Source organism: Aythya fuligula, chromosome 25, assembly GCF_009819795.1.
Source record: "Aythya fuligula isolate bAytFul2 chromosome 25, bAytFul2.pri, whole genome shotgun sequence".
Taxonomy (NCBI): domain Eukaryota; kingdom Metazoa; phylum Chordata; class Aves; order Anseriformes; family Anatidae; genus Aythya; species Aythya fuligula.
In genome coordinates this window covers 3,250,696-3,275,405 of record NC_045583.1, presented here as the reverse complement: position 1 = coordinate 3,275,405, position 24,710 = coordinate 3,250,696, and the positions used below count along the sequence as shown (strand labels likewise).

Here is a 24,710-nt window from a genome sequence, read left to right as displayed (position 1 = left end):
GGTTCCCTCTTTAGCCTTGTTGGTTAGGAAAGGGAATTCTTCTGGCCATCTGGAAAAATGGAGGCTTTCTCTACCAGCCAAGTAGAGGTGTCACAGAGCAGCACCCGCACAAGGAGAACCCATGGTGGGAGGCCCAGTTCCCTTAGTCAGGGGGGGATTGGAATAGATGATCTTTCAAGGTCCCTTCCAGTCCCTAACACTGTGTTATTCTGTCTCTAGCAGCAAATGCTGTGCCTCCACCTACAAGCAGCTGGTTTGAGAGGCAGACCGAGTTCAAAGAAATAAACAGTGTATTTTCTTCAGTACATTCTGAAGTCGTGAAGGCACAGGAAATGAGGGCAGAGCTGTCAGGAAGACTTACAGCATAATGGAAGGGAGAAGATACAGGAGGAGTGGAGGGTAACAGTGGGAGGATTTGGAGGTCTGCGGGAAGACTGTGGCCCTGGGCCATTTTCTTCCTCTTTCATATAAACACAGAATCATTAAGGTTGGAAAAGCCCTCCAGGATCATCCGGTCCAACCATTCCCCTACTACCAATGTCACCCACTAAACCATGTCCCCAAGCACCACGTCCAACCTCTCCTTGAACACCCCCAGGGACGGTGACTCCACCACCGCCCTGGGCAACCCCTCCCAATGCCTGAATGCTCTTTCTGAGAAGAAATGTCTCCTCATTTCCCACCTGAACTTCCCCTGTTGCAATTTGAGGCCATTTCCTCTAGTCCTATCACTGGTTATCTGTGAGAAGAGGCAGACCTCCAGCTCCCCACATCTTCCTTTCAGGTACTTGTAGAGAGCAATGAGCTCTGCCCTGAGCCTCCTCTTCTCCAGACTAAACAACCCCAGCTCCCTCAAATGTCAGTTTTTAACCTTTCCTGGCACCGAGGTCAGGCTGACAGGCCTGTAATAACCCAGATCCTCCTCATGACCCTTCTTACAGCTGGGTGCCACATTAGCAAGTCTCCAGTCATCCGGGACCTCTCTGGATGACCATGACTGCTGATATATGATGGAGAGCAGCCCAGCAATCACATCTGCCAGCTCCCTCAGCACCCTCAGGTGGATCCTATCCAGCCCCATGGACTTGTGACAGCCCAGGTGGAGCAGCAGGTCTTAACTGCTTCCACCTGAACTGCAGTGGGCTTCTTCTGCTCCCTGTCCCAGACTTCCAGGTTGGGAGGCTGAGTACTCCTAGGATAACTGGTCTGGCTATCAAAGACAGATATAAAGAAGGCATTAAGAGCCTCAGCCTTTTCCCTGTCCTCAGTAGTCATGTTCACCACCACGTCCAGTAAAGGATGGAGATTTTCCTTGCCCCTCCTCTTACTGTCAATAAATTTATAAAAACATTTTTTTGTTTTCTTTTACCGTAGTGGACAGGCTGAGCTCATGCTGGGCTTCAGCCTTTCTGTTTTTTTTTTGTTTTTTTTTTTTTTTTTTTTTTTTTTTTTTTTTTTTGTTTGTTTGTTTGTTTGTTTTTCTCCACATATGCTGGCAATTTCCTTGTTCTCTCCTGAACTTGCCTGTCCCTTCTACCACTGGACATAAACTTTCTTTTTCTCCAGGAGACTCAGCAAAAGTTCCCTGTTCAGCCACGCCAGTCTTCTTCCCTGACAGCTCATCTTACAGCACGTGGAGACTGCCTCTTCCAGCAGGCTGGAGCCTGCTCCAGCATCCTCAGCTGCTTGTAGCTCTGGAGCTGCTGCTGGACAGTGGGCGGAGGGGTTAGTGCCAGGAAGCTGCCCAGTTCTCTGTACCCATCCCTGTTCTCCCCTTTTGTCTTCCCTGTAGCCAAGTGAGAGGCTGAGCTAAGGACTTGGATGCTTCCCAAACAATGCTTTTCTGAGCTGGTCACTGGAAATGGATCTAAGTCCCTTACTCCATGACAAAATCGAAAGGAAAAGTGCTTTAAGTAGCTTAAGGCTGCATTTCATACTGTTCTCTGGCAAGCACGCAGGAGAGCATGAACCCTTCTAACCCGCTGTAGTTAACCCATGCTCATGTCTGTAGCACTGGCTGCCTTTGAATGACATCTTTTTTAATTTAGGGAGCAGGTTCTGCATATCTCCATTTTCTTTTCAGCACCTAGGGAAGCACCTTCTATGACATTTTTCTGAGGCGGAAGCAAGTCTTCCAGTCCCTTGTGTGACTTCTGACTCTTTCGAAGACCCATTGCCAAAGCAAGGACCACTTCCCATTTTTCTCAGTGAGATGTTGTGTTACACCTCACAACCAAAAGAGGTCAGCATCTTCTCAAAGTGGTGGTGAGCAAGAAGGAAAAGAGGGAGGCGAGTGGTCTTTACCAAAGGGACAATTATTGATTAGTGCCTTTAATTTCCCCACCCGTTTCCCTTTTCTGCTGGCAGATTCAATTGAAAAGAGCACAGAGAAAGATCGCTAACCTTTAACTTCCTGTTGACTGCTTGTAACCTTCTCTCTACCCATGAGAGCGAACTTGTGGAGTCAAAGAAGGTACTTACAGTGCCAAAACCACTTGTTTTTTTCTTTTCTTTCTTTTCTTTTTTTTCTTTTTTTTTTTTTTTTCTGACAAATTGTTCTTGGTTCTCTCCCCCAAACACACATGGGAGTTGATCAAAACATCACTGATTTTCTTTCAGCGTGGATGGAGTGTTTCGTTGCTGTTCATTTTTTATCCTCTGTCCAAGTGTTCTTCTGTTGCTTGTATTTGTGCATGACTACACAAATAGTTCTAAAATAATTGCCCTTTGCGTCTCTTGTTTTTGTTAGTTCAACGGCTCCGAAAGTGAAAGCTGTCTGGCAGACAGCCTGCTTATTTTGTCGCGTTTATATAAAATCTCTCACTGTGGCATTCAGTGGCAACTCAATGCCACTGCAAAAGCTGTATTAAAAGATAGTTTTGATAACCATCTCTGTGTGGTACATATGACCAGCAGCTCCTGAGCGATACGGCAGCTTGGCTCTACAATCCCACAGAGGAGGATGAAGCTCTGCTTTTTACCACAGCTCTTGCTGGGGAGAAGCAAGTTTCCTTCCCTGTTCATCCACTTCTCCCCCAAGGGAAGGAACTGGGAAGGAACCAGGTGCATCTGCAGCCAGCCCCTGCTGTCTGTGCTGCAGTGCTTGTTCCCTGGGCAAATGTGTTAGAAAAGGAGGGAGGGAGCACTGCAATTTAGCTTATCTGCTACAGGCATCACATTTCAGAAACAGCACTGAAAAAACACAACAGTGAGGTTTTAAAAAAAAGTTGGCATCAAAACCAGGAACAAGTAGAATGTTGATGTTTTACTATTTGATTTAACTATTATTTCCTCCCTGCCCGAAGCTGTTGATCTGCTGTTTCCCTCCACGACAAAACATAGCCCGGTGGCCTTCACAGTTTGCTTACAGTGCGAATAAATAACCTGTTGGGAAAGAGTATTTTAGTTTCTTCAAAGAGCTAAACTGGGACTGTTGCTCCAAGTAGTACCAACAAAGAAGAGAGCTACTACAGAGGAAACTGCTAAAACCCACTGAGACTGCTCCTGCTGGCATTGAACAATGAGCATATCTCGACAGAAAACAAAGTGAAACAACTGCTAATACCAGAATCCTCGGAAACACATTTCATAGGATGTTGCTTATTTGCAAAACCTAGGTTTGTTTTAATTAGAAATAACAGCATTTCCTACTCATCCTTTTTTTTCTTTTTTCTTTAACAATTACTCTACAGCCCTTGTTGTCCTGCAGCCAGCAGGCACCTGCTCCCTGACTTCCCTCCATCTCCACGTGAGGTCCTGGTGTGGCCAAAGGCTCGGTGCAGAGCTGGGCACTGAGGTGTGGTTTGTCCCTGTCGCTAGCAAGGCTGGAAAAGAAACCACAGCCTGCGTGCTAGCCCTGTGTGAAAGTCTGCCAGTGCAATGGTGCCCTGAGGGAGAAAGGAAAGGGTTGAAACTGGTGTTTGGTGCTTCTCATGAGTCACAGGCAGGAACGGGTGGGCAGATCCAGCAGAGTCCAGCGTGCTCTGCCCTTGGATGGGGCACGGCTCAAGCCAGCACAGCGCTGCTGGCAGAGACCTGCTCAGTTCCAGCTCCGGTGCTCCTGGCTACCCTTCAGGAGTCCCTCCGGTGCTTCTTCTGTTCGTGGTATTCTGTTATCTTCTGCTGGAAATACACTGTGGACAAGAAAAAGTTGTGTGCCGTCACCAAACACCGCAAGTGCCAGAGCTGTTGTATCCACGCTCCGTTGCTCGTGCACGGTGCTGAGCAGCAGGGTGCGGGGAGGGCCCGGCTGCGTGGCTGCCACCCAGGTGAGGGTGGCATCGAGGTTGTGGCAATTCCACCCAGCACTCTCCACCCACCCCAAATGAGCTTTGTCACGCTTGGGTTAGCGTAAGGCTTTAACCCGTGCCGTCACTCCGGCTCAGTTTCTGTGTTTCCTATCCAACCCGTGAGGAGGAAACAAAGTGGGAGGCCCTGAGATTGTGACCAGCCACAACGGTGACATGGGCTGGGAAGATGATGGGAAAGCTGGGATTGTGCCATGCCTCTGCCCCTCTGGGCAGGTTTCAGGCAGGCTGTAAGGGACCCACCATGGGCTCCACGTGCTGCCCACTGCCTGCAGCACTGCCCCACGTGCCCTCTGCTGTGCTGCACCCCAGGCCACGACATCTCTGGCCACCGACAGATGTTTTTGGTGACGTCCTCAACCTCTCTCGCCTCTGTTTGCTCTCATCATGAGCTGGGAGGAGGCTCCGCTCGGGCTGGTGCCCTCCTGGGCACGAGGAAGCACCAACCCAGCCACCACGGATCCGCGCTGGAGCCGGCGGCAGAGATGAGTCAGGACCTGCTGGCAGCACAGCTAGGAGCCAGCTCCCAGCTGCTGCCTGAGTGCAAGCCAAATATTTGTGCTGCTACTGGCATGTTTGCCTGAACATTGAGCCCTTGGTAAGCCTGCCTCAGCCCCAGACAAGATCTAAAATGAGCCTGGGGATGGCTTTTTGATTGCTTGACAAGGCCGGAGAAATGTAAGTATGGAAGGCAAATGGGTTCCTGGGTGCCTCTCGCTGTCCTGAGCATCCCCAGCCCGGTGCTGCAGCCTGCCCTGGGCACGGGGCATCTTTTTCCCTTAACCAAATCCCCCAAGACTTTGCAGAGCTCACCCGACCAGTGAAGAAAGGAGAGATGAGGCTGTTTACCTTCCTGCGGGATCCTGCTCTTCTCTGCATCCTCAATAAATAGGGAGAACATGTTGGTCTTCACAAACTTCTTCACAAACTTGCGGTTGGTCTTGGAGGCGATGGCTTTGCAGAAGGCTCGCTCCTGGAAGGTCCCCAGGCCGTTTTTACTCCACTTGATGTGCGAGGCGTAGTGTCCAACGATTCGGACGAAGAACTGCACAAAGGCCTCGGAGACGAGCGTGTTCACCTGCTCGAGTGCTGGAAGAGGACACAGAGCACGAGGGGTGGGGATGGCACTTGTGGACATACGGCAGATGGTCCTATTTTAACCTGGCCAGCTCACAGACTGTGCTTCCATCCCAACAAACTGTTATTTGCTTAAAACCTCCCTCTGCCTGTAAGCTAATTTTGATAAAGGAGCACTGGCTGCATTTGCTTTCCGGGACAGCAGCATCTTTGCAGGCCAAATATCGACAAAACCCGATTTTTGCAGCAGAATCACTTGTTCCTGCCCTCACATTTTGCAAGGAAGGAGAAGGGCTGAGGCATTTCTCTCCCGTGGCTGCATTTTGCCCCAGTTTGGGGCAGGGACACCTCAGGCCAGCTTCCATTAGAAAAGCCATTTTGCTGGGGACTGTGGCCACCCGCGGAGGGCAGCTGCATGTATTTTACCACCTGTAACGAGGCGCCCTTACTGTGCACGTTGTTGTTGTTGTTGTGCCTGTTCAGAGACGTCAGCATCTCGTTCTGCAGCTTGATGGGCAAGATCTCCTCCTCATCCCCGACCTGGAAAGCAACGGGGCTGTGAAGCACCTGGCACTGCTGGGAACGTGCCCCATCAGCGGGGCTTTCTGTAGGGCTCATTAATTAATTAGCGCGCGGTGATGCTGGGTATGGCATGCCCACAGACCCAGGTGCTCTGGCTCATGGGACAGATGCAGCGGGTGGAGAAACCCATTTGTGGGTGTCCTGGTTTCAGCTAGGACAGAGTTAATTTTCCTCCTAGGAGCTGGTAGGGTGCTGTGTTTGGGATTTAGAATGAGAAGAATGTTGATAACACGCTGATGTTTTAATTGTTGCAGAGCAGTGCTTACACTAAGCCAAGGACTTTGCAGCTTCTTGCTCTGTCCTGCCAGCAGGCAGGCTGGGGGTGCAGACCCAGGAGAGCTGACCCAAACTGCCCAAAGGGGTATTTCATACCTTATGGGGTCATGCTGAACAGTATATAGGGGTGGCTACACTTGGGGATAGGCTGGGCATCAGTCAGCGGGTGGTGAGCCATTGTGCGCCACTTGTTTTGCACACGTTATTATTAGTAGTACTATTATCGTTACTATTGTTCTTTTATTTTCTTTTCTGCCCTAATAAACCGTCTGTATCTCAACCCACAGGCTTCATTTTCCTGTTTCTCTTCCCCATCCCAGAGGGGGAAGGGGGAGGGTGAGCGAACAGCTGCGTGGTGCTGAGCTGCCGGCCGGGTTAAACCGCAGCAGGGGGACACCCTGCCGCTCTGACACCCAAACGGGAGAGCTGCCAGGCAGCTGGGACCGAGGGGGAACAGGGGGCCCAGCCCAGCCCCAGACCCCGTGCAGGGACACCTACCGCCCGGATGATCTTCCCTTTGCACAGGTCAACTATCAGAGCCTGAAAGAGAGCAGAGAGAGTGACGGGGTTGAGCAAGCAGACTCACCAAGACATCCTCTGGCACCGTGGCCTCCTCCCACCCATTTTGGGATCAGACCACTGTGTCTGCAGCCCATGAGGGCGGCAGGAGAGGGCTCGGTACCTCTGTGCTGCAGGCATCTCCCCAGGGGCTGTGTTTGCCCCAGACTTGGTGGCTGTCCCCAGCCTCTGCTTTTGCAGGGCTGGGATGATGCCGGCAGCCAGCAGCTGATGTCAGCTCCCTGATCCCTTAGGGTCAGGGCTGTGGGTCCTGGGGCAGCACCCAGGGGACATGGAGGCGTTGCCCCAGGTGCCAGAAGGAAGAGGGACACAAAACCCTGATCCAGAGAATATCCCTCCAGAAGAGAAAAGGGCACAACCTGAGCCTTCAGCCCCAGCGCCAGCACAACCGCAGGGCCATGGATAAATCCACGTCTCCATCCAGCCACCTTCACCCTCCCTGGCTCAAATACCTCCTCCATCGGCTGGTCCAGGACCCGCTCCAGGTGCCGCATCTGGATGCCCACCATGAAGGGCGTGGGGCAGCAGACGGTGTCGAGCAGGCACTCGGGGACCACGGGGATGTAGGTGTGAGCCCACGTGAAGGGGTAGAGGAGAGCGGCCACCGCGTGGATGCACTGCGAGAGGACGCTGCGAGAGGACAAGGAGCACCCTGAGCTCAGCTGCGTCCTGCAAGGTTTTGGTGGTGTTTGTGTTTCTTTTTTTTTTTTTTTTTTGAAAATAAAGAGCTCAGGACTCACCTCAGCTCCTCGGCCAGGAAGATGAGCCGGCGCTCCAACACGGCAGAGGCGAAGATGTGCAGGATGAGGTCGGGGCTGAGCCGCTGGAGCAGCGCCTGGAACTCCACGTGCTCCAGGTGGGCATCCAGGGGCCGCGTGAGCTCGATGAGCTGTGGAGGGAGAGCCACCAAACCCCCTTAGGAGGTGAAACATCCCCCCAGCACTGACCTGGCTCCCCAGGAAGGCAGTTTGGGAGCAATTAATGACCACAGCGCTGCCCAAACGCCCTTCCTGGAGTTTGCAGCACCTCCGTCAAGACCCTCTGCAAAGCACAAGCTTCACCTTGTCCTGCGTGGTGATTTGGGACACACAGCAATGAAGGTGCAGTGGTGCTGCGTACTGTGGTTTTATTAATTAGGGTAATGGAATTTTAACCAAAATGCCTCTTTTCTCCAGTGCTCGTGAGTCTCTGGTAGGAGCCCAGCAGGGAAGTGCCCCGATCTCAGCAGCTGACAGCTCGCCTGTGAGCAACAGCGGAGAAAGTTGCCCGGGAAAAGGAGGAAGGTTTAAGACATGACTTTTCTGCTATAAAAACCGCATAAGCTTCCTCAAAAGACTCCCTCAGAGGGCTGGCTTGCCTCGTGACAGCTAGGAGGGCCCAAAGGTGAAACATCGAGCAGATATTTGCGGGTGGTTTGTCTGTCCTGCTGGCTCTGCCCTGGAGAGGAGCCTCCTAAACCTGGTGGGTGCGTGTTCCCCGCTGTGGGCAGCCCCAGACAGAGACCAGCCAGGGACTGGCAGGACTGTGTCGCCCATCACAGCCCTGGCCCCCGTTTTTCCTGGGTTCGGCGTTGTCCCTCTCCTCCCCGTGCTGTGACACCCTTCCAGCTGTGTTCCCAGCCAGCAGCTCAGGGCTTGGCTGGGCTCCACAGCCCCTTTCCAGCACAAATCCTGCGTGGTCCCCAGCTCCTGGCCCATGCAGCTCCCAGGATTTATTTTCACCTCCTTCCCGTTTTCTCATGGATCTCCCCGACTTGCTCCAGCCCCTGCCTGGAGCCCCAAAGCCCATCTCTTTCGAAGAACGTCCCCATGTGTCCTCCCTCTCCGTCACCCCCAGCCACGCACCCTGCAGCCTGGCCCTCAGCCAGAGCATTGAGCAACGTGCAAAGCCCTTGCGCAAGCTTTCCTGGATGAAGAAATCTCTTGCAATTTGATAGCCAGCTGCCAAATTGCACTAGAGAGAAGGGATCCTGCTCCTAGACCCACCCTGGCAGGACACGTCCCCAGCGATGCTCAGCACTGACATTATCCTGTGGGGTGCCAGGACAGATCCAACCCATTTTTTTCACTGAAGCATCACCGGAGGAGAAAGGAAAAGAAAAAAAGCAAAGGCTCTGCCTGTCCCAGTGTGGCCCCGTGCTGTGCATGGGCGAGATGAGCCCCGTGGGCACCGTGCCACTGGGCCGCTCGTGCAGGCGGCAGCGAGCTAAGGAACGGTGCTGAGCAAGGTTTTGTGCTGGTGGCTCCAGCTCCAGGCTGGCGGAGATGAAAGATGGCATCACTGTGGATGGGATCCAGCCTCATCCTGATCCACATCCTCATATTTCTCCTCCTCCTCCTCCTTCTTCTCTTTCTCCTCCTTCTCTCTCCTCCTCTTTCTACTCCTCCTCCTCCTCCACCTCCTCATCCTCACCACTGGCTGCTCTCCTCCTCGGCACGGAGGGAGAGGACACCCACATCTCCCAGGGCATGAAGCCCCCCCCAGCCTGACCCACTGCTCCAGGGAGCACCCATGCATGCTGCAGATACAGAGGATGCTCCAGCGGACAGTTGGAGCAGACCAGAAGGTGCTGAGCCCTCAGAACCCCACCAACCTCTGTGCCCGACTCGGGGATGAAGCTTTTGATGGTGACCGTCTTCCCTGGAGCCGGGAAGGGCGATTCCCGGAGGCCCTGCATGAAGGGGTAAATCACCGCCATGGAGATCTGGCGCCTCTTCTCCACCTCGTCCAGGATCTGGGGGAGGCAGAAAGGAGCCGTCAAACCCCAGTGGGTGGCCCAATGGCTGCCAGGGCCACCACGGTGCTGGATGGAGCCACCACGTCCCTACCTTGGAGAAGAGCCCAAAGCAGCCCAGGCAGCTGATGATGCAGAAGACCTCAGGGAGGCGGACGCCACGGCCGGAGGGCTGGAAGAGGATGGAAAAGAGGTTGGAGCACCTCCCAGCCCCACAACACCACCTCCCTGCTCTCCCCAGTGATCTCCAGCCCCATTCACCACATAAGATGTGCTGGGAACCCGAGGAGATGCCCTTTGAGGGGCAGGGATGGCTCTGGCATTTCAAAGGAAAAGAAACAACTTCCCGCTGGAGGATTTTCAGAGCCGGTGCTCTGGCCAAGGACGCAGCCCATGCTGCATAAGCAGATGGTGCTGGGGCCTGGAGAAGGCAGTTTGGATGCCGGAGTTGTTAATAGTTTTGATGCAAAGCCCTTTGGCATATTCCCAAAGTTTTCTCCCCATCTTCTGAGACCTCCTGCCACGCTCGCCACCATGCCCCGGGGCTAATGGGGGATGCTCACCAGCAGCCGCCTGCAGTAGCCGATCTTCCTGCTGCCATCCACATTCGTCAGGACGAAGGAAAAGGTTTCACTGCAAGGAGGGACAAGGCATGAGGACGGGGCGGCTCTCCCAGCCCACAGCCCCCACGTACGGTGGCACCGGGTAGGAAGCAGCAGCCGGGACCCCGCAGCGGCGCGGGTACCTGGTGAAGTCGGTGACGGGCGCCCAGTTGTTGCCGTCGGGGAAGCAGAAGAGGGGGATGGCTTGCAGGAGGCGCTCCTCCTCCTCCTTCTGGCCCCTCAGGAGGTTCTCGCGCTGGAACAAAGTGATGCCATGAGTCAGGGTGATGCCCAAAGCCCCGGGGTGCTGCAGGGGGCAGGGGCGGACCTTTTGGCCCCAGCGTCCTTGGTGAGACCGAAGCAGAAGGTGCCTGCACATCCCTAGGCAAGCAGCTCCCCAAAGTCCCAATTTCAGCCTGTTTTACCCCATGGATATCGGGGCACAGTGCAGGCACCTAATACTCTTCAAAGGGGGGGGGGGATCTCCATGTGCCACCTCCCTAAGAGGTGATTTTGCTGCTGGAGCTCCCAGGGAGCGACAAGGACCAGGACTGGGCTCTCCCTGCTGGGGAGAAGGGAGCAGGGAGCACCCATGGGCTGCTTCACCTGGACACTGTGCCCCGGGCTGGGACCACGGGGAGGGAGGGAAGGAGGGAGGGAAGGAAGGGGGGGGTCACAGCAGCCCCAGTGCCCCACATTGGGGTCTGCACCTCCAGGGCACGGGGTGCTTTCCTGTTCTCCTGCTCTGGCTCCAGCGGTGGGGGAAGGAGCAATGTCCCCTCTTCCTCTTAATCTCAAAAAGCTCATTTTTTTCCCCCAAAAGTGGGGCTAAATACCTTTGGGAACTGGTATGTAATCTTGGGTTCGTAACGTCCATCTGAAGTCTTCTTCAGCGACACCACCACCAGGTACTCGAAGAAAAACTGCCCGGCAGAGTAGAGGACAGAGCTCCGGTCTCCTGCCTTCCCTTGCAGCGCTCGCGAAGAGTTGTTTTCTGCAGCAGGGGCCTCCTGTTTTCCTTCTGTAGCCAAAAACAAAAGCAAAAACCAAACCAAAAAAAAAAAAAAAGAGAGAGAGAGAGAGAGCACAGTGAAACGAAAGGCCAGGAGGTGTCCTGGTGGCAGGATGGGAGATGCAGAGCTACCCGAGATCCGACCAGAGGGGAGCGGGACACGATGCCCTGTGCACCCTGCAATGGTGCTGGTGAACAGCCAGGGACCCATCAGTGCAGGACACGGAAAGGAAATAAATAATTAGCTTTTAGGAGTCTTTCGGAGAAAATCTGAGCACTGTCAGAACCCCCAGAACTCCTTCACCCTGTGTCAGTGAGGGCAGAGGGGTACCCAGAGCAAAGCTGGCACGTGGGGTGGCGGAGAGCAGATGGTCTCTGCAGAAATGTGTGGGAATGTTTTCGGAGCACTTAAATTTATTTTCTTAGGGGGAAAAAAACAGCAAACAGCCAGCACAGATACTGCTTAAGCACCTCCAAAAGCTCCAGTGCGATGAATCCCAAAGTCTCCCTGCCAGATGCTCTCGGTCCTGGGAACTGCTGATTGCAAACGAGATACTCGAGGGTTTTCCCTAAGCTGCAGCTCCCAGCACGAAGCAGCTCCCTGCGACTGCATCCTCATTCTTGTTGGGCGGGCTGGGGGAAACAGCTGGGGAGTGTCAGCTGTCACGGCCCCAAACCGAGAAACGAGAAGGAGAAGAGCCCGAGCTGACATCTCCGAGGGCCCTGGGGTGGATGCCGCGGGGCAGAGCGATCGAGGGCTGGCAGTGGAGGAGCCCGGAGCTGGCAGGGGGCTGAGGCCATGCCACAGCTCTGCCCTCTCCCAGCAAGTCTGTGACTTTCTAAATACCCAATTTCCTGCACTGCAGCTGTCCTGGGCTTGGTCTTGCCTCTGATTATGGCATTACAGCAAGGCTTGAGCTGCTTCTAGGTGTAAAAGGCAGGAGAATAAATGCCTGGGTGAAACAACTCCTGCAGTTTGTCCCCGGATCCTGGGGTATCCCGTGGGCTTCCTGCAGCTCAGCAGCTCAATACCCAGCTGTGGTAGGCTGCTCCCACGTCCTCCTCTGATGGCAGTTCTGGGGTCAGGCCCACCCTGCGTGTCCCCCCAGCTCCGTAGCCATCTCCTTTAGTCCTGAAGCAGGGCTCCAGCCTTCTCTCCTGGCCACTGGCAGCCGACAGGAGCACAGAGCTTGGCTGAGGAGGTGACACTCGCTGTCCCATCACGGGTGGTCCCTGCCCAGGGACCAGAATCTCCTGTCCCTGAGCATCTCTCATTCCTCCATCACCTTGCACAGGCTGTGCCATGGGGAAGGCTGCTGGTGGCTCCTGTCCTTGCTGGCTGCCAGCATTGCTTGCTTTCCCCTCGCACTTTGTGAGGTGAAAGCATGGTTAAATCCTGCCTGTCCTGTCCTGTCCCGTCCAGGCCTGTATTTCAGGGAATGCAAGATGTGCTCTCCAACAGGATCTGCATTTGCATCTTCTCAAACACTTAAGAGAAAACCTTCCATGGCGGGGCAGCTGCTGACACTGAGCTGTGGTGTCAGCACACGATCCTGCCCAGCCCAGAGAGCACTGCTGAGGGCACGGTGCCACCCACCTGGCTGGGCTCCCCTGCACCACGTTGGGCTGCAAAACTCTCAGTGTCCGAGCCTAAATCCCTCCAAGACCACAGCACCTCATCCCTGAGCTGCTGGAAGATGAGCTCTGGGGATGTAGAGGCCCATGCACCGCTGCGCAGCACGGGACTGGTGTAATGTGGCATCCCAGCACTCCCCCAAACCACCAGGATTAGCAGCTCCCCACGCATCCTGGGGATGCAGGCTGCTGCCACAGGATGGGATTTGCTGCTCTGCTGTCTCAGCCAACAAACAGCTCTGCCGTAGTCCAAGCTGGAAGGGACTGGGAATAGCCCAGAGCCCCCCGCTGCAAGCAGGGAATGTCCCCCCGTAGTGGGGACGCAGCTCCAAAGGGAAGCAGCTGCTGGTGCTGTGCATTCACACCCCTCCCTCCCACGGGCACGGAGAGGGCAAAGGCTGCTGCACTGCACCCTGGCCCGCAATGAAAAGGCACCGGCATTGAAAGAAGGAGGTTTTTCTGCATGAACAGCTTCCCACGCTGTTGGGGGAGTTCCTTATCAGCCGAAGGCAGCGCTCGGGGCCGCTTCGTGATGCGGCACAACCTGTTTTGTTCTGCCCAAACAGCTCCTGGGCTGCGGCTTGGGGGAAATCTCCCGGCCCCACGCGTGTATTTGCATGGCAGTGAGCCGCTCGCACCGCGCAGCCACCCACCTGCCCCGGCGGGGAGGAAATGGCTTTTGCCTCAGTGAGCCTTTTCTGCTGAGCTTGGAAAAACAAACGAGATATCACACCGAGAGCGAGAACCAGCCTGCACACAACAGCGCTCACGGGGGGGTCACACCGAGCCCCAAAATCCCCAGCCTGGCCCCGGCTTGAGGTGGGGGCAAGCCAAAGCCCCCCATCCATCCCCTGTCTCTGCAGTGCTGGCAGATCCCAAAGGACCAAGCTCTGTGCCACCCTCCCGGGGGCCCTGCGGTGCTGCCTGCCCTGGTGGCACCGCACCCCGTAGATGTCGGGGCTGGTGGAGCTGCTCCGGGCCAGTTCGAGGGTTCCTGTGGCCACCATGCCCGGAGCCACGATGCCAGCTCAGCGGGCAAAGGGCTTGCAAAGCCTCTGGGGACGTGGCTGGGGGGAAACCGGGGGTTGCCCCTGCTGTGGGTGCCAACCTCTAGGGCTGGGTGCCAGTGCCCGGGGGTGGGCGAATCCCCGGGGGATGGAGCGGGCTCTTTCGGGACGGGGCTGGCTCCTCGGGGACGGGGCGCAGCACAAGGGCTGAGCCCCGCAGAGGTTGCGGCGAGCCCCGGGGATGTGGGGAGGGCACCGGGGATGTGGAGAGGGCAGCGGGCATGGCTGGGGGGACCCTACCGGGGCCGTTCCCAGTGGGGCTGAGCTGCGCTACCCGGGCAAGTCCCCGCTCCGCCGGCACCGTCCCCGGCACCGATACCGGCACCGTCCCGTCCCGACGGTCCCTCCCTGCCCTCACCTTTGCGGCTCGATCGCCGCAGGCTCCGTCGGAAGAAGTTGCCGATGTTTGATGCCATGGTGGCCCCGGTGCGCCCCCGGCGCGGCACGGCTCGGCTTCCGCCCAGCCGTTGCGCTTTCGCTTTCCCGGGGGAGGAGGGACGGAACGGGACGGGGCGGAGAGGAGAAGAGAGGAGAGGAGGAACCGGGGGGGGGAGCCGGACAGCACCTGGCACCGGTTGGGGTACGGGGGTGGGGACACCGGGAACGGGGAGCGACAGGGCACGGGCACCGGGAGCGGCCGGGGGAGGAAGAGCCGGGAGCAGCGGGCACCGGGAGCACCGGGCGTGGGGGTCCTGGGAGGACCTGGGTGTGGGGGAGCCGGGAGCATCCCTGGGTACGAGGGGCCAGGGAGCACCGGGAACCGGGAGCACCGGGCACCGGGGACCCAGGGGGACCTGGGCATGGGGGAGTCGGGCACTGGGGAAGTGCCCCGTGGGTATCAGGGTGGGGAGCCGGCCCCAGCCCGGGTAGGGGGGAGCTGCCCCGGGGTATACCCCGAAGCCGGGGGTGATGCTGAACAGTCCCCTTTAGGGGCCAGAGGTTTTGGGGTCCCCTCTGCGTCGTGCTGGAGATCCAGTCCTGCCGCTGCCCCCACACCTTCATCCCCATGGCTGCGAGCTTGTCTGGACTTGGGAATGCCGGCCGGGCTGTGCAGTCACCTGTGCTGGCGTTTGTCCAGTGGGCAGAGCTTTGCTGCCTTCTCCGGGTGACTCAGAGGGAGCTGGGCCAGCTCCAGGGCTGCAGAGGCCAGGGGCCAGCTCCCCGTGCTGCTGGGGGAAGCAGGGCTCGGTCGTTCTGCTTTGCTGGGCTTTGCTCATGGTTCCACCACTCCAGACCCATCAGTGGGAAAAGGTTCTCTAAAACCAGTGATATCTTTAAAAAAAAATCCCCTTTCCTCATCATTCACCTGCCCAGACCCTCAATGTTTCCTCTGCCTCTCTTAGGCAGTGCTTACACAGCAAATAAAGCACCCAGAGGGGGCTCTGGGCACAGTTATGAGGATTTTAGGTGTGACGAGCTATGCACAGACCTTAGCCTTTGTGCTGGAGTGTGGCTGTTTTCAGACATAGCCCCGTTTTCCTACACTAAATCCCTTCCCTTTGTGCTCTGCGATAACTCCTGTCCCCTTTCCTTCCCTGCTGCTGCTGCCTTGATGCGGTCCTCAGGGATTTGCTGGTCTGGGGACAGTTTCTGGCTGATCTCGAGGGGTTGGAAGAGCACTTGTGCATTTAAAAGGAGATGGCAGCAGGAGTGTTTGTTGCTCCATGGAGAAATTTCCTGTTGGCACGGCAGGAGAATAAAAATTTAGGGGTTTTCCCTTTTAATTTCAGAGGAAAATCCCTCCTTTCCTGGAAACCGGAGTGACTCTGGAGGAATGGCTGCTGCCTTCAGCCAGAAGAAATCCCCAGATTTTTTTTTTAATTATTTTTTTTTTCCGTATGCACAAATATTTTCTCCTTGCTCCCTTTAAGCCAAGCTTCTGACTACGATCCTGCTTCGCTAACGCCTTGACTCTGCTCAGACGCCTTCTGTGCCCAGAAGAAAAGAGCCGTGTTCCCAGCCACAAACCTCCCCGCTCCCAAGCAAACACTGTCCCTTTGTGCCCCTGGCACAATCCAGCAAACCTTGCGCTGCTGAAAGAGGTCGAACTTTGAATATTCCCACTGAAAGCTCTTTGCTGCAGGAACCCAGCCACCCACCGTGACAACAAACGGGCACATTGTGGGATCCGGGGGGCTTCTGGATACTGCGGATGCAAAGCTCGCCGTTGCACTGCTCCGTTGCCGCTGCCAAAATTGTTTTGCTTCACCAAACTGAGCCCGGGGAGCTTTGTGTTTTGTTTTGTTTATCCCTTGCAGCCCCAGTGCTGATGAATACACGCTGGTATTTGGTTTTCTGCTAGCGTGGTGTATTCAGGACGCAAACATCCCGCTGCAAACCCTCTCCCTGCGGAGCCCTGGGCATTGTGCTGGGACCCCGCAGGCACTGCAGCTCCTCCTTCTCCTCCTCTTCTCTCTCCCCTCACCTTGTTGCCCCTTGACTCACCCCCGATCCCCTCACCAGGTGCCACATTTCGGGAGGACGTTAGGAGCTGGAGCTTCTTGGCTCAGCATCCCTACAGTGTGGGAGCGCTGTTGACTTCACCCCCTAACAAAACAAGGGCTGGGGCACGGAGCTGGGGGCTCAGGTTCCTGGCAGGACGCCCCCTGGGCAGCCTGGGGCTGGTGACCTGCCTTGGGGCTGGGGCCAGGACCCCCACGGCCACGTTTCCAGCTTTTTCCCACTCCAGGGTGTTTGTCCCACTGGATGGCAGCATTCGAGCAAAGAAACTTCTCCGGAGAGCTGGAGGCAGAGGGAAGCTTCCTCCGGAGACTTTTCTCCCTGCTTGTCCAGCTCTCGGGAGGTTTGCTGAGGGCAGGTGGGCTCAGCTCACTTGTGTTTGCACCATTTCTACCCCAAATTGTGGTGCCATGCAACATCCTCCACCTGCCCCTTTCCCCTGATGCTCAGGGGTGCAGGGGGCCCTGCCTGGACACAGGGGCTGAGAGCCAGCTGGGATGCTCCGTCCCACAACCAGGAGTGAAGCAGTCCCAGACTGGGTGAGGAGGAGAGATGCCAACCCCCACGGGACACCGAAAATGGGGCTTCTTAGCAAGATGGGCCCTTTGGCCCTACACCTGCTCCCAGGGGGTGCAGAGAGCCCTGTTTCAAAATCACCCCCGCACACACACACCACACATTGCTGCATGAAAAAAAAGCCTCATCTTTTAGATTTAGGGACTATTTATTGCATGGTGGTTGCGGAGGGGGGTGCAAAGCTCCCAGTGGTTAAAAAGAAAACCAAATCCATCTGCTTTTCCTTGCACCAAACCGGTTTTAATCCCAAGTATTTAAATCTGCCCTTGGGATTTAATCTGCCCTTTGTGTGGCAGAGGAGCTTGGGCAGCACTGGATGGGAGGGCAGGATTGGTGCTGGGCTGCAGCCCCCCCTCCCCTCCATGCAAATATAGTGCAGGGAAACCGTTCCTTTCTGGGGCTGTTTGGTGGTCAGGAGGAGCAAAGACGTCTCAGCTTACAGGCTCACGGCTGGGCTGGCATCGCTGGTTTGCAAGCGGGCATCCATAGATGGAAAGGGTCGCGCTGCGCAGCCTCGCCTCAGGTGTAGCACGAGACCTTCCTCAGCCTCCCCGTACCGAGCCAGGAACGTGTCCTGGGTTAAAATGCCAGCTCCGGGCTGCTTTGGCCTTGGCAGTGTGTTTCAGGTGTTAATCAGCTGCAGCATGCAAAACCTGCGTCCATCTGGGTGCACGTGGTGCTGGCTCCCAGGTGCTTGCTGCCCCTATTCTGTGTTTCTCCCTCCTCTTTGCCCCCCAAGCAGGGCTCTGCTGCAGAATTAGTGCCCAGCTGAGCTGGAGAAACTCGCAGCATACATGGAAACAGGTGTCCAACCTCCTGGTGGCCTTTGCAGAGCTCTGGGCATTGCTGCTCTGGAGCATCGTGGCTCAGGGAGCTGCCAGGGTGCTGGGGACACCGGGGGCCCTGGGCACTGGGCATGGTGGTGGCTCATCCCCTGGGGAGCACGGGATGATGCTGGGCCGGGGAAGCCGGTGAGGAGCTTGTTTTGCTTCTTGTCAAAAATAAGAAGGAATATGGGGATTTTCAGGATTTTCCCAGCTGGGCTGAGCAAGCTGGGGTGGAGAGGGTGGAAGCTGTGGGTCAGTCCTGCCTCTGATGGCCTGGGGGGCTTCTCCATGACACTGGCTGCCCTGCACGTGGTGCTGGCCCCAGACTTTGCCCCACTCTCCCCAAAGAGCAAGAAGCATTTGCAGCTCAGCACAGTCCCGGGGGGCCGGGGTGCACTGGCACAGCAAGAGCCCCCCAGTTACGCTTGACAGTGCTGCAAACCTTGACCCTGAACCAAGCGTTTACTCAAGGAGCTCTGTAAGATTTGCTAATCTCGAAATATTGTTGGCATCCAGAGCAGTGATTTACTGCGTGTTTTGCCACAGCAAGAACTTTCCGAAAGGCCATGCTAAGTTTACACCGGAGCGGCCGGGATCAGATAACCGGCTGCTGGCTGCTCCCCCCCTCCTCCCCGTTCCCCCCAGTCCCCGCTGGCTGCTGCGCTGGGGTGCAAAGGACGTCAGCTTCCCCGCGCCCTGCAAGGAGGAGGTGACCCCAGTCACGAGCAGCAGCAGAAAGGGGACACCGGGGGTGTTTTTGCCCATCCAGGTGGCAGGGTGGGATGTGAGAGGGATGTGGATTTGTGCACGCCTGTGGCACTTCAGTTTTGAAGTCAGAGTGCCAGGGATAGGAAAGAGCCAACCCCGGCGTCCTGGCCCCGTTTCCTCCCCAAGGGCTTTGCAGGTTGTGAAATTAAATCAGCTTCTCAGCATCACCGGCACTTGGGGCTGGATGTCCCCGAGCGTTCCTGCAGCATTTTGCCACCTGTGGGATCGCGACGGCTTTGCGGGAGCTGGGGAGGAATGTCGTGGGATCCTGGGGTGTTCCCCACGCCATCTGACTGCTGTTTTTGGGGAGGTCCTCCTCCTTCCTAAGGACCACAGCCCCCCTCTGCTGTCACCAGATCCTCTGGGATCTGTGCCACCTCCTAACCCCCAGGAGATGGGAACATGAACACATTGCATGTGTTCATGGCAAAAGCCATCAGCAGGCTCAGCCTGGCTCTGTATCGGGAGGGTTTGGGATGGATCTAGGGTGAGGACTGCTCGATTAAATGTCCCCATGATGCTCTCTGGTGGCAGCAGTGAAGGGTGCAGCTGAACCACTGTTGGACAACCCTAAACCACTTTGTTTTCCCAGTTACTGGGGCCTGGCACGAGTCACTGGGATCTGGGGATGCTCCGACGCCTTGCAGCCCCTCTGATCCAACAAACTCTGCAGGGAGGGGGGCACAGCAGGGAGGGTCCCACATGAAGGTGCCTGGGAAGAGGGGTTTGGGGTGGGGGGTGTTCCAAAACCTGCTGCCCTTTGTCCAGGATTTGCTCCCCTTGGCTTCAAAGCATCCTGGGGAGGGACAGCCCTCAGGGTGCCTGCCACCACCATAGTGGCCTTGGGGACCTCTGTGGGCTACCAGCTGCCCCATCCGAACCATGGCTGGTCCTGGTGCCACCAGGGCTGGGATGGGTGCAGGACATCACGCTGGTCCCCAGCAGCTTCGATGCTTTCAGGCAAAAAAAAACCATTCCCTGCTCCACCGCAATGGGGTGGAGCACGACAAGGACTCTGCATGGGGCAAGGGGAGGAGGGTGCAGAAAGGAGGAGAGGATGGAGGCAGGTGAGGGTGCAGGTGGAAACATTTAGGGCAAAGAAATGAGGGGTGTGGATGTGAAAATGCAAGGGAGGAGTTGGGAAGGGGAAGCAGAGGGAGTGATCCTGATCCTGATCCTGATCCTGATCCTGATCCTGATCCTGTAGGAGGAGCCTTGAGAACACCAGAGGAGGCCTTGCTCCTTGATGGAGGTAAGGGGATGCTGAAGGTCCAGTGAGACCAGCAGCATGTGCCCAGGCTGTAACGGGCCAGTGGTATGGTTTTTACATTAGGGCTGGGCACCAACTGGGCTAACTGGGACATACTGGGTACTGCCTGGGACTGCAGGCACAGAGGTCAGCAAGGCAGGACTCTGGGCTGGGATGTTTGTCCCTGCGTAAGGTGAGCAAGCACCCGAGCAAGCAGCCGGCATGGTGAAGAAATCAGCCCTTGGTGTTGGTGGAGCCTGGGGCTGGGCTGGTGTCTTCTCTTGCAGAGCATCCCAACTCCCTGCCTGCTGGCCCAGGGCACAGCTCGGGGAGCGAAACATGTAGCTGTGTGGCTGCGTTTCACCCCCGCAGGGGAAAATCTGACATAAAATAGCAGGGGTTGCTTGGATCATTTGGGGACTTGCTGAGCACCTGACATTTGATGAAGGAGGGCAGAATGCAAGGTGCCGTTTGCAGCTTTTCCCTGTCCCAAAGTGGGACCAGGCAGGGCAGGCGGTGACAGAGCCCTGTTGGTGTCCCCAGCTGCTGTCCCCTGCCCTCGGTGGAGGTGACCCCCAGGCAAGCTGTGGGCAGCGGGGCTGGCGTGGGCTCAGCCTGTCCTAGGTGAGCTCCTGCTGGCAGCCCTGGAGGTGGGGCAGGACTGGAAAAAGAGCCACCAAAGGCAGAGCGATGCCCTGGGTTTGTCATTGCTGCTGGGTGCCAGAGGCACGGCAGGCAACTGATGTGGTGCCAAGGTCCGTGAGTGCTTCTGCCAGCCCGTCACGTCCTGTCCCAGGAGGTCACCGCTCCTGCCCTGTGCCGACCTCGTGCCCTGATGTGCCATGGGACCGCAGCGGCAATGCCTCTCCACCGTGGTGTCCCCATCATGGTGCCATCCCCGGGGAAACTGAGCTGGGCTCAGCTCCCAGTGAGGCACTGGGTAAAGCCCAGGCATCCCCGCGTGGGTTTCTCTGTTTCTCTCTCTCCCTGCCAGCTCGGAGGAGAATTATCCCATCGCTGCCCAAAAATAGCACCCTGAAGATGCCGGTGGGGCTGGGTGTTTGCATCCCTGAGTCCTGCCCACATCTGGCAGCTCTTGATGCCAGTGGGAAGGCTTCAGCTCCGGGTACCCAACGGGCTGATGCTGAGGGTGGGGGAACCCCAGGTGCTGAATGGAGCCGTGGTGATGCTGGGTGCTGGTGCTGGGAGCTGATGCATGACCACGCAACGGGGACATCCCCAAGCGTGCACCAGGTGGGGCTGCACAAACCATATTTCTGTGCCTGGCGGAGATCCCAGTGGGAGCTCAGAGACACCCTGAATCAAGCTGGCTGCATCTCTGGTGCCTGGCTGTGTTTTCTACACCTGACAAGGACATTTTAAAGCCGTGCAATCGTCAATCTCCTGCCTGGGGGACTTCAGAAGAGGGGTCAAGCCCATGTCCCCGCTCGGCCCAGGAGACCCTGCTTGCACTCATTGCTGTAGGGTGAAGTAAGCCTCTGCTTGCGTGTGGTGCACAAGTCGGAAAGCTTGTCTACGTCCCAGCCCACCTGCCGCCTGCCCTGGCTGCTTGACTCAGCGCGCCGCGAATATCGCAGTGACGGGGAGCCTGGAAATGCTGCTGGGAGCCGGGCAGGCGTGACATGGCCTGCAGGACGCCGAGAAACCCTGAGCTGGCAGCCGTGGTTGGTGACTGAGTGGTCTCCGTGTGAGCTCCCTGGTTTTTGGAGCTCTGGCTTAACCCCCCAGCTAGGGGATGGAGAAAGGAGGTCCCCGTGCTGCATAGGAGGGGACAGCCCTGCGTGGGAACCATCTCTAGCCACATCTGTGGCTGGCAGCAAGGTCTGCCCTAGAGGGGGTTGAGAACCTCCTTTCTGCTGAAATCTTGGGTTTGGGGCATTTCTCCAGGCTGTTTGTGGAGTCTTCCATGGACTCCTAGGCATATGCAGGGTTGGATATGGCCATTTGGAGATGGGGAAGGTTCCTGGTCCCTACTGCTGGCTGGCTTTGGCTATATCCCACTGTGGGGTGGCAATGGGAATGCTGTCAGCCCAGGGTGTTCCCTTCCCCACCCTGATGCAGGCAGTGGATGGCTGCTCCTTGTCGACTCCTATGATATATAAAGGGCACTTCCAACAATAATTCAGAAAGACTTCCTTATCAGGGCCCACAGTGGCAGGACAAGGGGAAGCAGTTCTAAACCGAAAGAGGGTAGGTTTAGGTTGAAGGAAGAGATTTTTTGCAATGGATGTGCTCAGACACGGGAACACATGGCCAGAGAAGTTGTGGTTATCCCCATCATTGGAAATCAGGTTGGATGGGGCTTTGAGCAACATGGTCTGGTGTCGGGTACCCCTGCCCACAGCAGGGGAGTTGGGCTGGGTGGTCTTTAAGGGTCCCTTCCAACCCAACCAAAACTTTGAGGAACCCATACAACACACATCCTTCATTTGTTCTGGGCCTTTGGTGTCTCTGCTTGGCTTTAGGCATGTAAGTGGAAAAACCTTGCCACCTCTTGCTGAATACTGGAGACCTGTTCAGGGGCTGAAATCTCTAAAATCCTCCTGGATTTGGTCCAGCTGTCAGAGGCATCTTCTGTCTTCCCACACAGACACATCAGCTGTCACTGTCGGGAATGCCTGGGCTTTCCTCCATTCCACCCAGCACGTCCCTGATGCTATGATTTCCTAACCTGGCTCTTTAGTTGTGCAGCCAGATTTCTCTCTCTGCACTGGGGTCCTGTCAATAAGCCCAGCAAGAAAAATGACCATGCTGCTTCTTTGTGGGGGGCTTGGATTACAGCAGCATGAGGAGGATCTGATTCTGTAAGCAAGAAATTAAGATCTCATCACTTAGTCCTATATTTTACCTGGGAGATAAGTAAGGCAATGTACCCATAAGTGTGGGCTGGAAATGTTGGCCAAAACCAATTTATAAATAGTACCTACTTCCCGTACAGAAAGGATCATTTCTCACTGGAAATTGTGAATACCCTGCATTTCAGCTAAATCCCCAAATACTTCGAGTTTCAGGCAAAATGCCCACCTGAGGAAAACCACCACAGCATCTCCTTTTGTCTCCGTCCCCAAATTAACTTTTGTGCCCCCAAAATGGGGGGGCTTCTTGATGGGACACCGCATTCCACCCTGGCTGGTGGAGTGGCTCCATGGGAGCAGCTTCTCCCTCTCCATTTTGTACCTGCAAGTGAAGCTGTCGTGGTGGATAACCAAAGACCCTCATCTCCTGTGGCTTGTCCCTGTAGGAACCCTTTGACTTTGGATTTGGGCAACCTGCCACGATGCCTTTGTGATCTATGGCAGGGAGCGCAGTGCTTCTGTGCTTGGTGTATTTGACATCCGGCGGTCTCGTTGCGAAGTGAGAATAAACAAGATGCCAACATACTACAGTAACGTGGCCCAGATAAGTCTGGATGATAAACCACGTTGATTCATTTGCTCTTAACCTATGAGTCATCCCGTGAGTCAACAGAGAAAACAGCATCTAAACGTCACCGAGCAGGTCTTAAAACCTCAAATTTCATTCATATCAAGAACTGCAAGTGAAATAATTGCATTGATGTTCTTTTTCCAGAGGAAAGTGTTTAATTTTCAGCTGCACTCACCCAAATTGAAATAGAAGAGAAATCTGAGTGCTCATTTCCTTATGAACTATAGTTTTGGTATTGATTTTTTTTCCCCTTCTGAGTTCTTTAAATTGCTTTTTTTTTTTTTTTTTTTTTTTTTTAACACATAATCAAAAGAAACGTGCTTTTTGCAAAGTGTTTTGGCTTAGATTAGACACCACAACCACCTTCAGAAAAAAAACACACAAAGATTTCCAAGCAGAGGTGATGCTGTTTGTGGGAGCCTGGAGATGATGGAACACATTTGAGCAGATGGAGCCATCAAGGCGTGGGCCAGGTGAATGTGTCCCACAGACAAGACTGAGTGTTTGTCTACTTCAAGTCCCCATGGAGATGCCACTCTGATAGTCACAGAGGTAGGACTACTGCCAGCACCGGTTCTAGACAGGGGCTTTTAAAGGTTTCATCCCACCTCCCTCTAGGTTGAGAAGATGCTGAGATTGTCCAGAACAGGATGAAATCCCTGTGGGTCATGGCACAGAGGAAATGGAGTTTCCCCAGTCCCACCCTCTGGGTCCCAGCCCCTCAGGGGACAGCTGGAGAAGAATAGATGGATGGTCTCCTCTAGCCCTACGTTGCTGTGCTGGGGAGCAGGATTGCCTTCTTTTTAGCCAGAGCAGCTGCAGAAAATTTTCTGGATTGTGACCCACTTGGCTCCAATGTGCTCCAGGGAGCAGGGGAACTGCCAGCACCCATCCATGGGGTGCAGTAAAATCGCTGGGAACCCTGTGTCACCCTACCCTGCCTCAGGGAGCTCAGCCCTCTGGCACCCAAAGGCCTTGTAGGAGAAAGAGGAGCCATTATTAGTGACATTCCTTCTCACTGGTGAAAGTATAAGAGGAACGCTGGGGTTATCACGTAGTTTTGGAGGAAAGATACCCTCCCTGAGATACTGATACCATCTCTTGGTGTCCTGGCTCTGTCCTGCTGCCAAATGCAGTCGCTGAAATAACTGGGGGGGAAAAATCTTCTCCCTGGAGCAGGAGGGTTGTGCTGCCAGGCTCAGCCTCCAGGGCCCATGGGGAGATCGGGGCAGCAGGAGGGTTTGTGCTCTTGTTACCTGATCCCCCTGTAACCCATGAGGCTGGGGGCTGCGATGGGTTTTCTACTCAGCTTACAGGAGCAGGGCTAGCAGAAAGTGCAGGGGCTCCTTCGTGCTCTTTCTGGGGATCAGTGATCACCCCTCTGTGTCCCCACACCTCTGTCTGTGTAGGGCAGAGGGTTTTGGGGCCTTCTGATACCCACTGGGCCAAATAGTGGCAGTGCTGCCCTGGCCAACTCTTCTTCCTCCCACCAGCTCCATTCCCTGTGCAGAG

At 55.8% G+C, this 24,710-nt stretch overlaps 1 protein-coding gene across 1 annotated transcript; it reads right to left on the bottom strand.

Annotated features, from left to right (window-relative positions):
- Positions 1–3,667: 3,667 nt before the first annotated feature.
- On the bottom strand, positions 3,668–14,344 carry DENND2D (DENN domain containing 2D). The gene is made up of 12 exons (XM_032203199.1): positions 14,230–14,344; positions 10,994–11,178; positions 10,301–10,413; positions 10,119–10,188; positions 9,650–9,727; positions 9,415–9,555; positions 7,562–7,710; positions 7,274–7,451; positions 6,741–6,782; positions 5,834–5,924; positions 5,157–5,396; positions 3,668–4,133 (listed from the first exon to the last, which is right to left on the bottom strand). The coding sequence occupies exons 1-12, from the start codon at positions 14,285–14,287 to the stop codon at positions 4,072–4,074; spliced, it is 1,407 nt and encodes a 468-aa protein (XP_032059090.1). The 5' UTR covers positions 14,288–14,344; the 3' UTR covers positions 3,668–4,071.
- Positions 14,345–24,710: the final 10,366 nt, after the last annotated feature.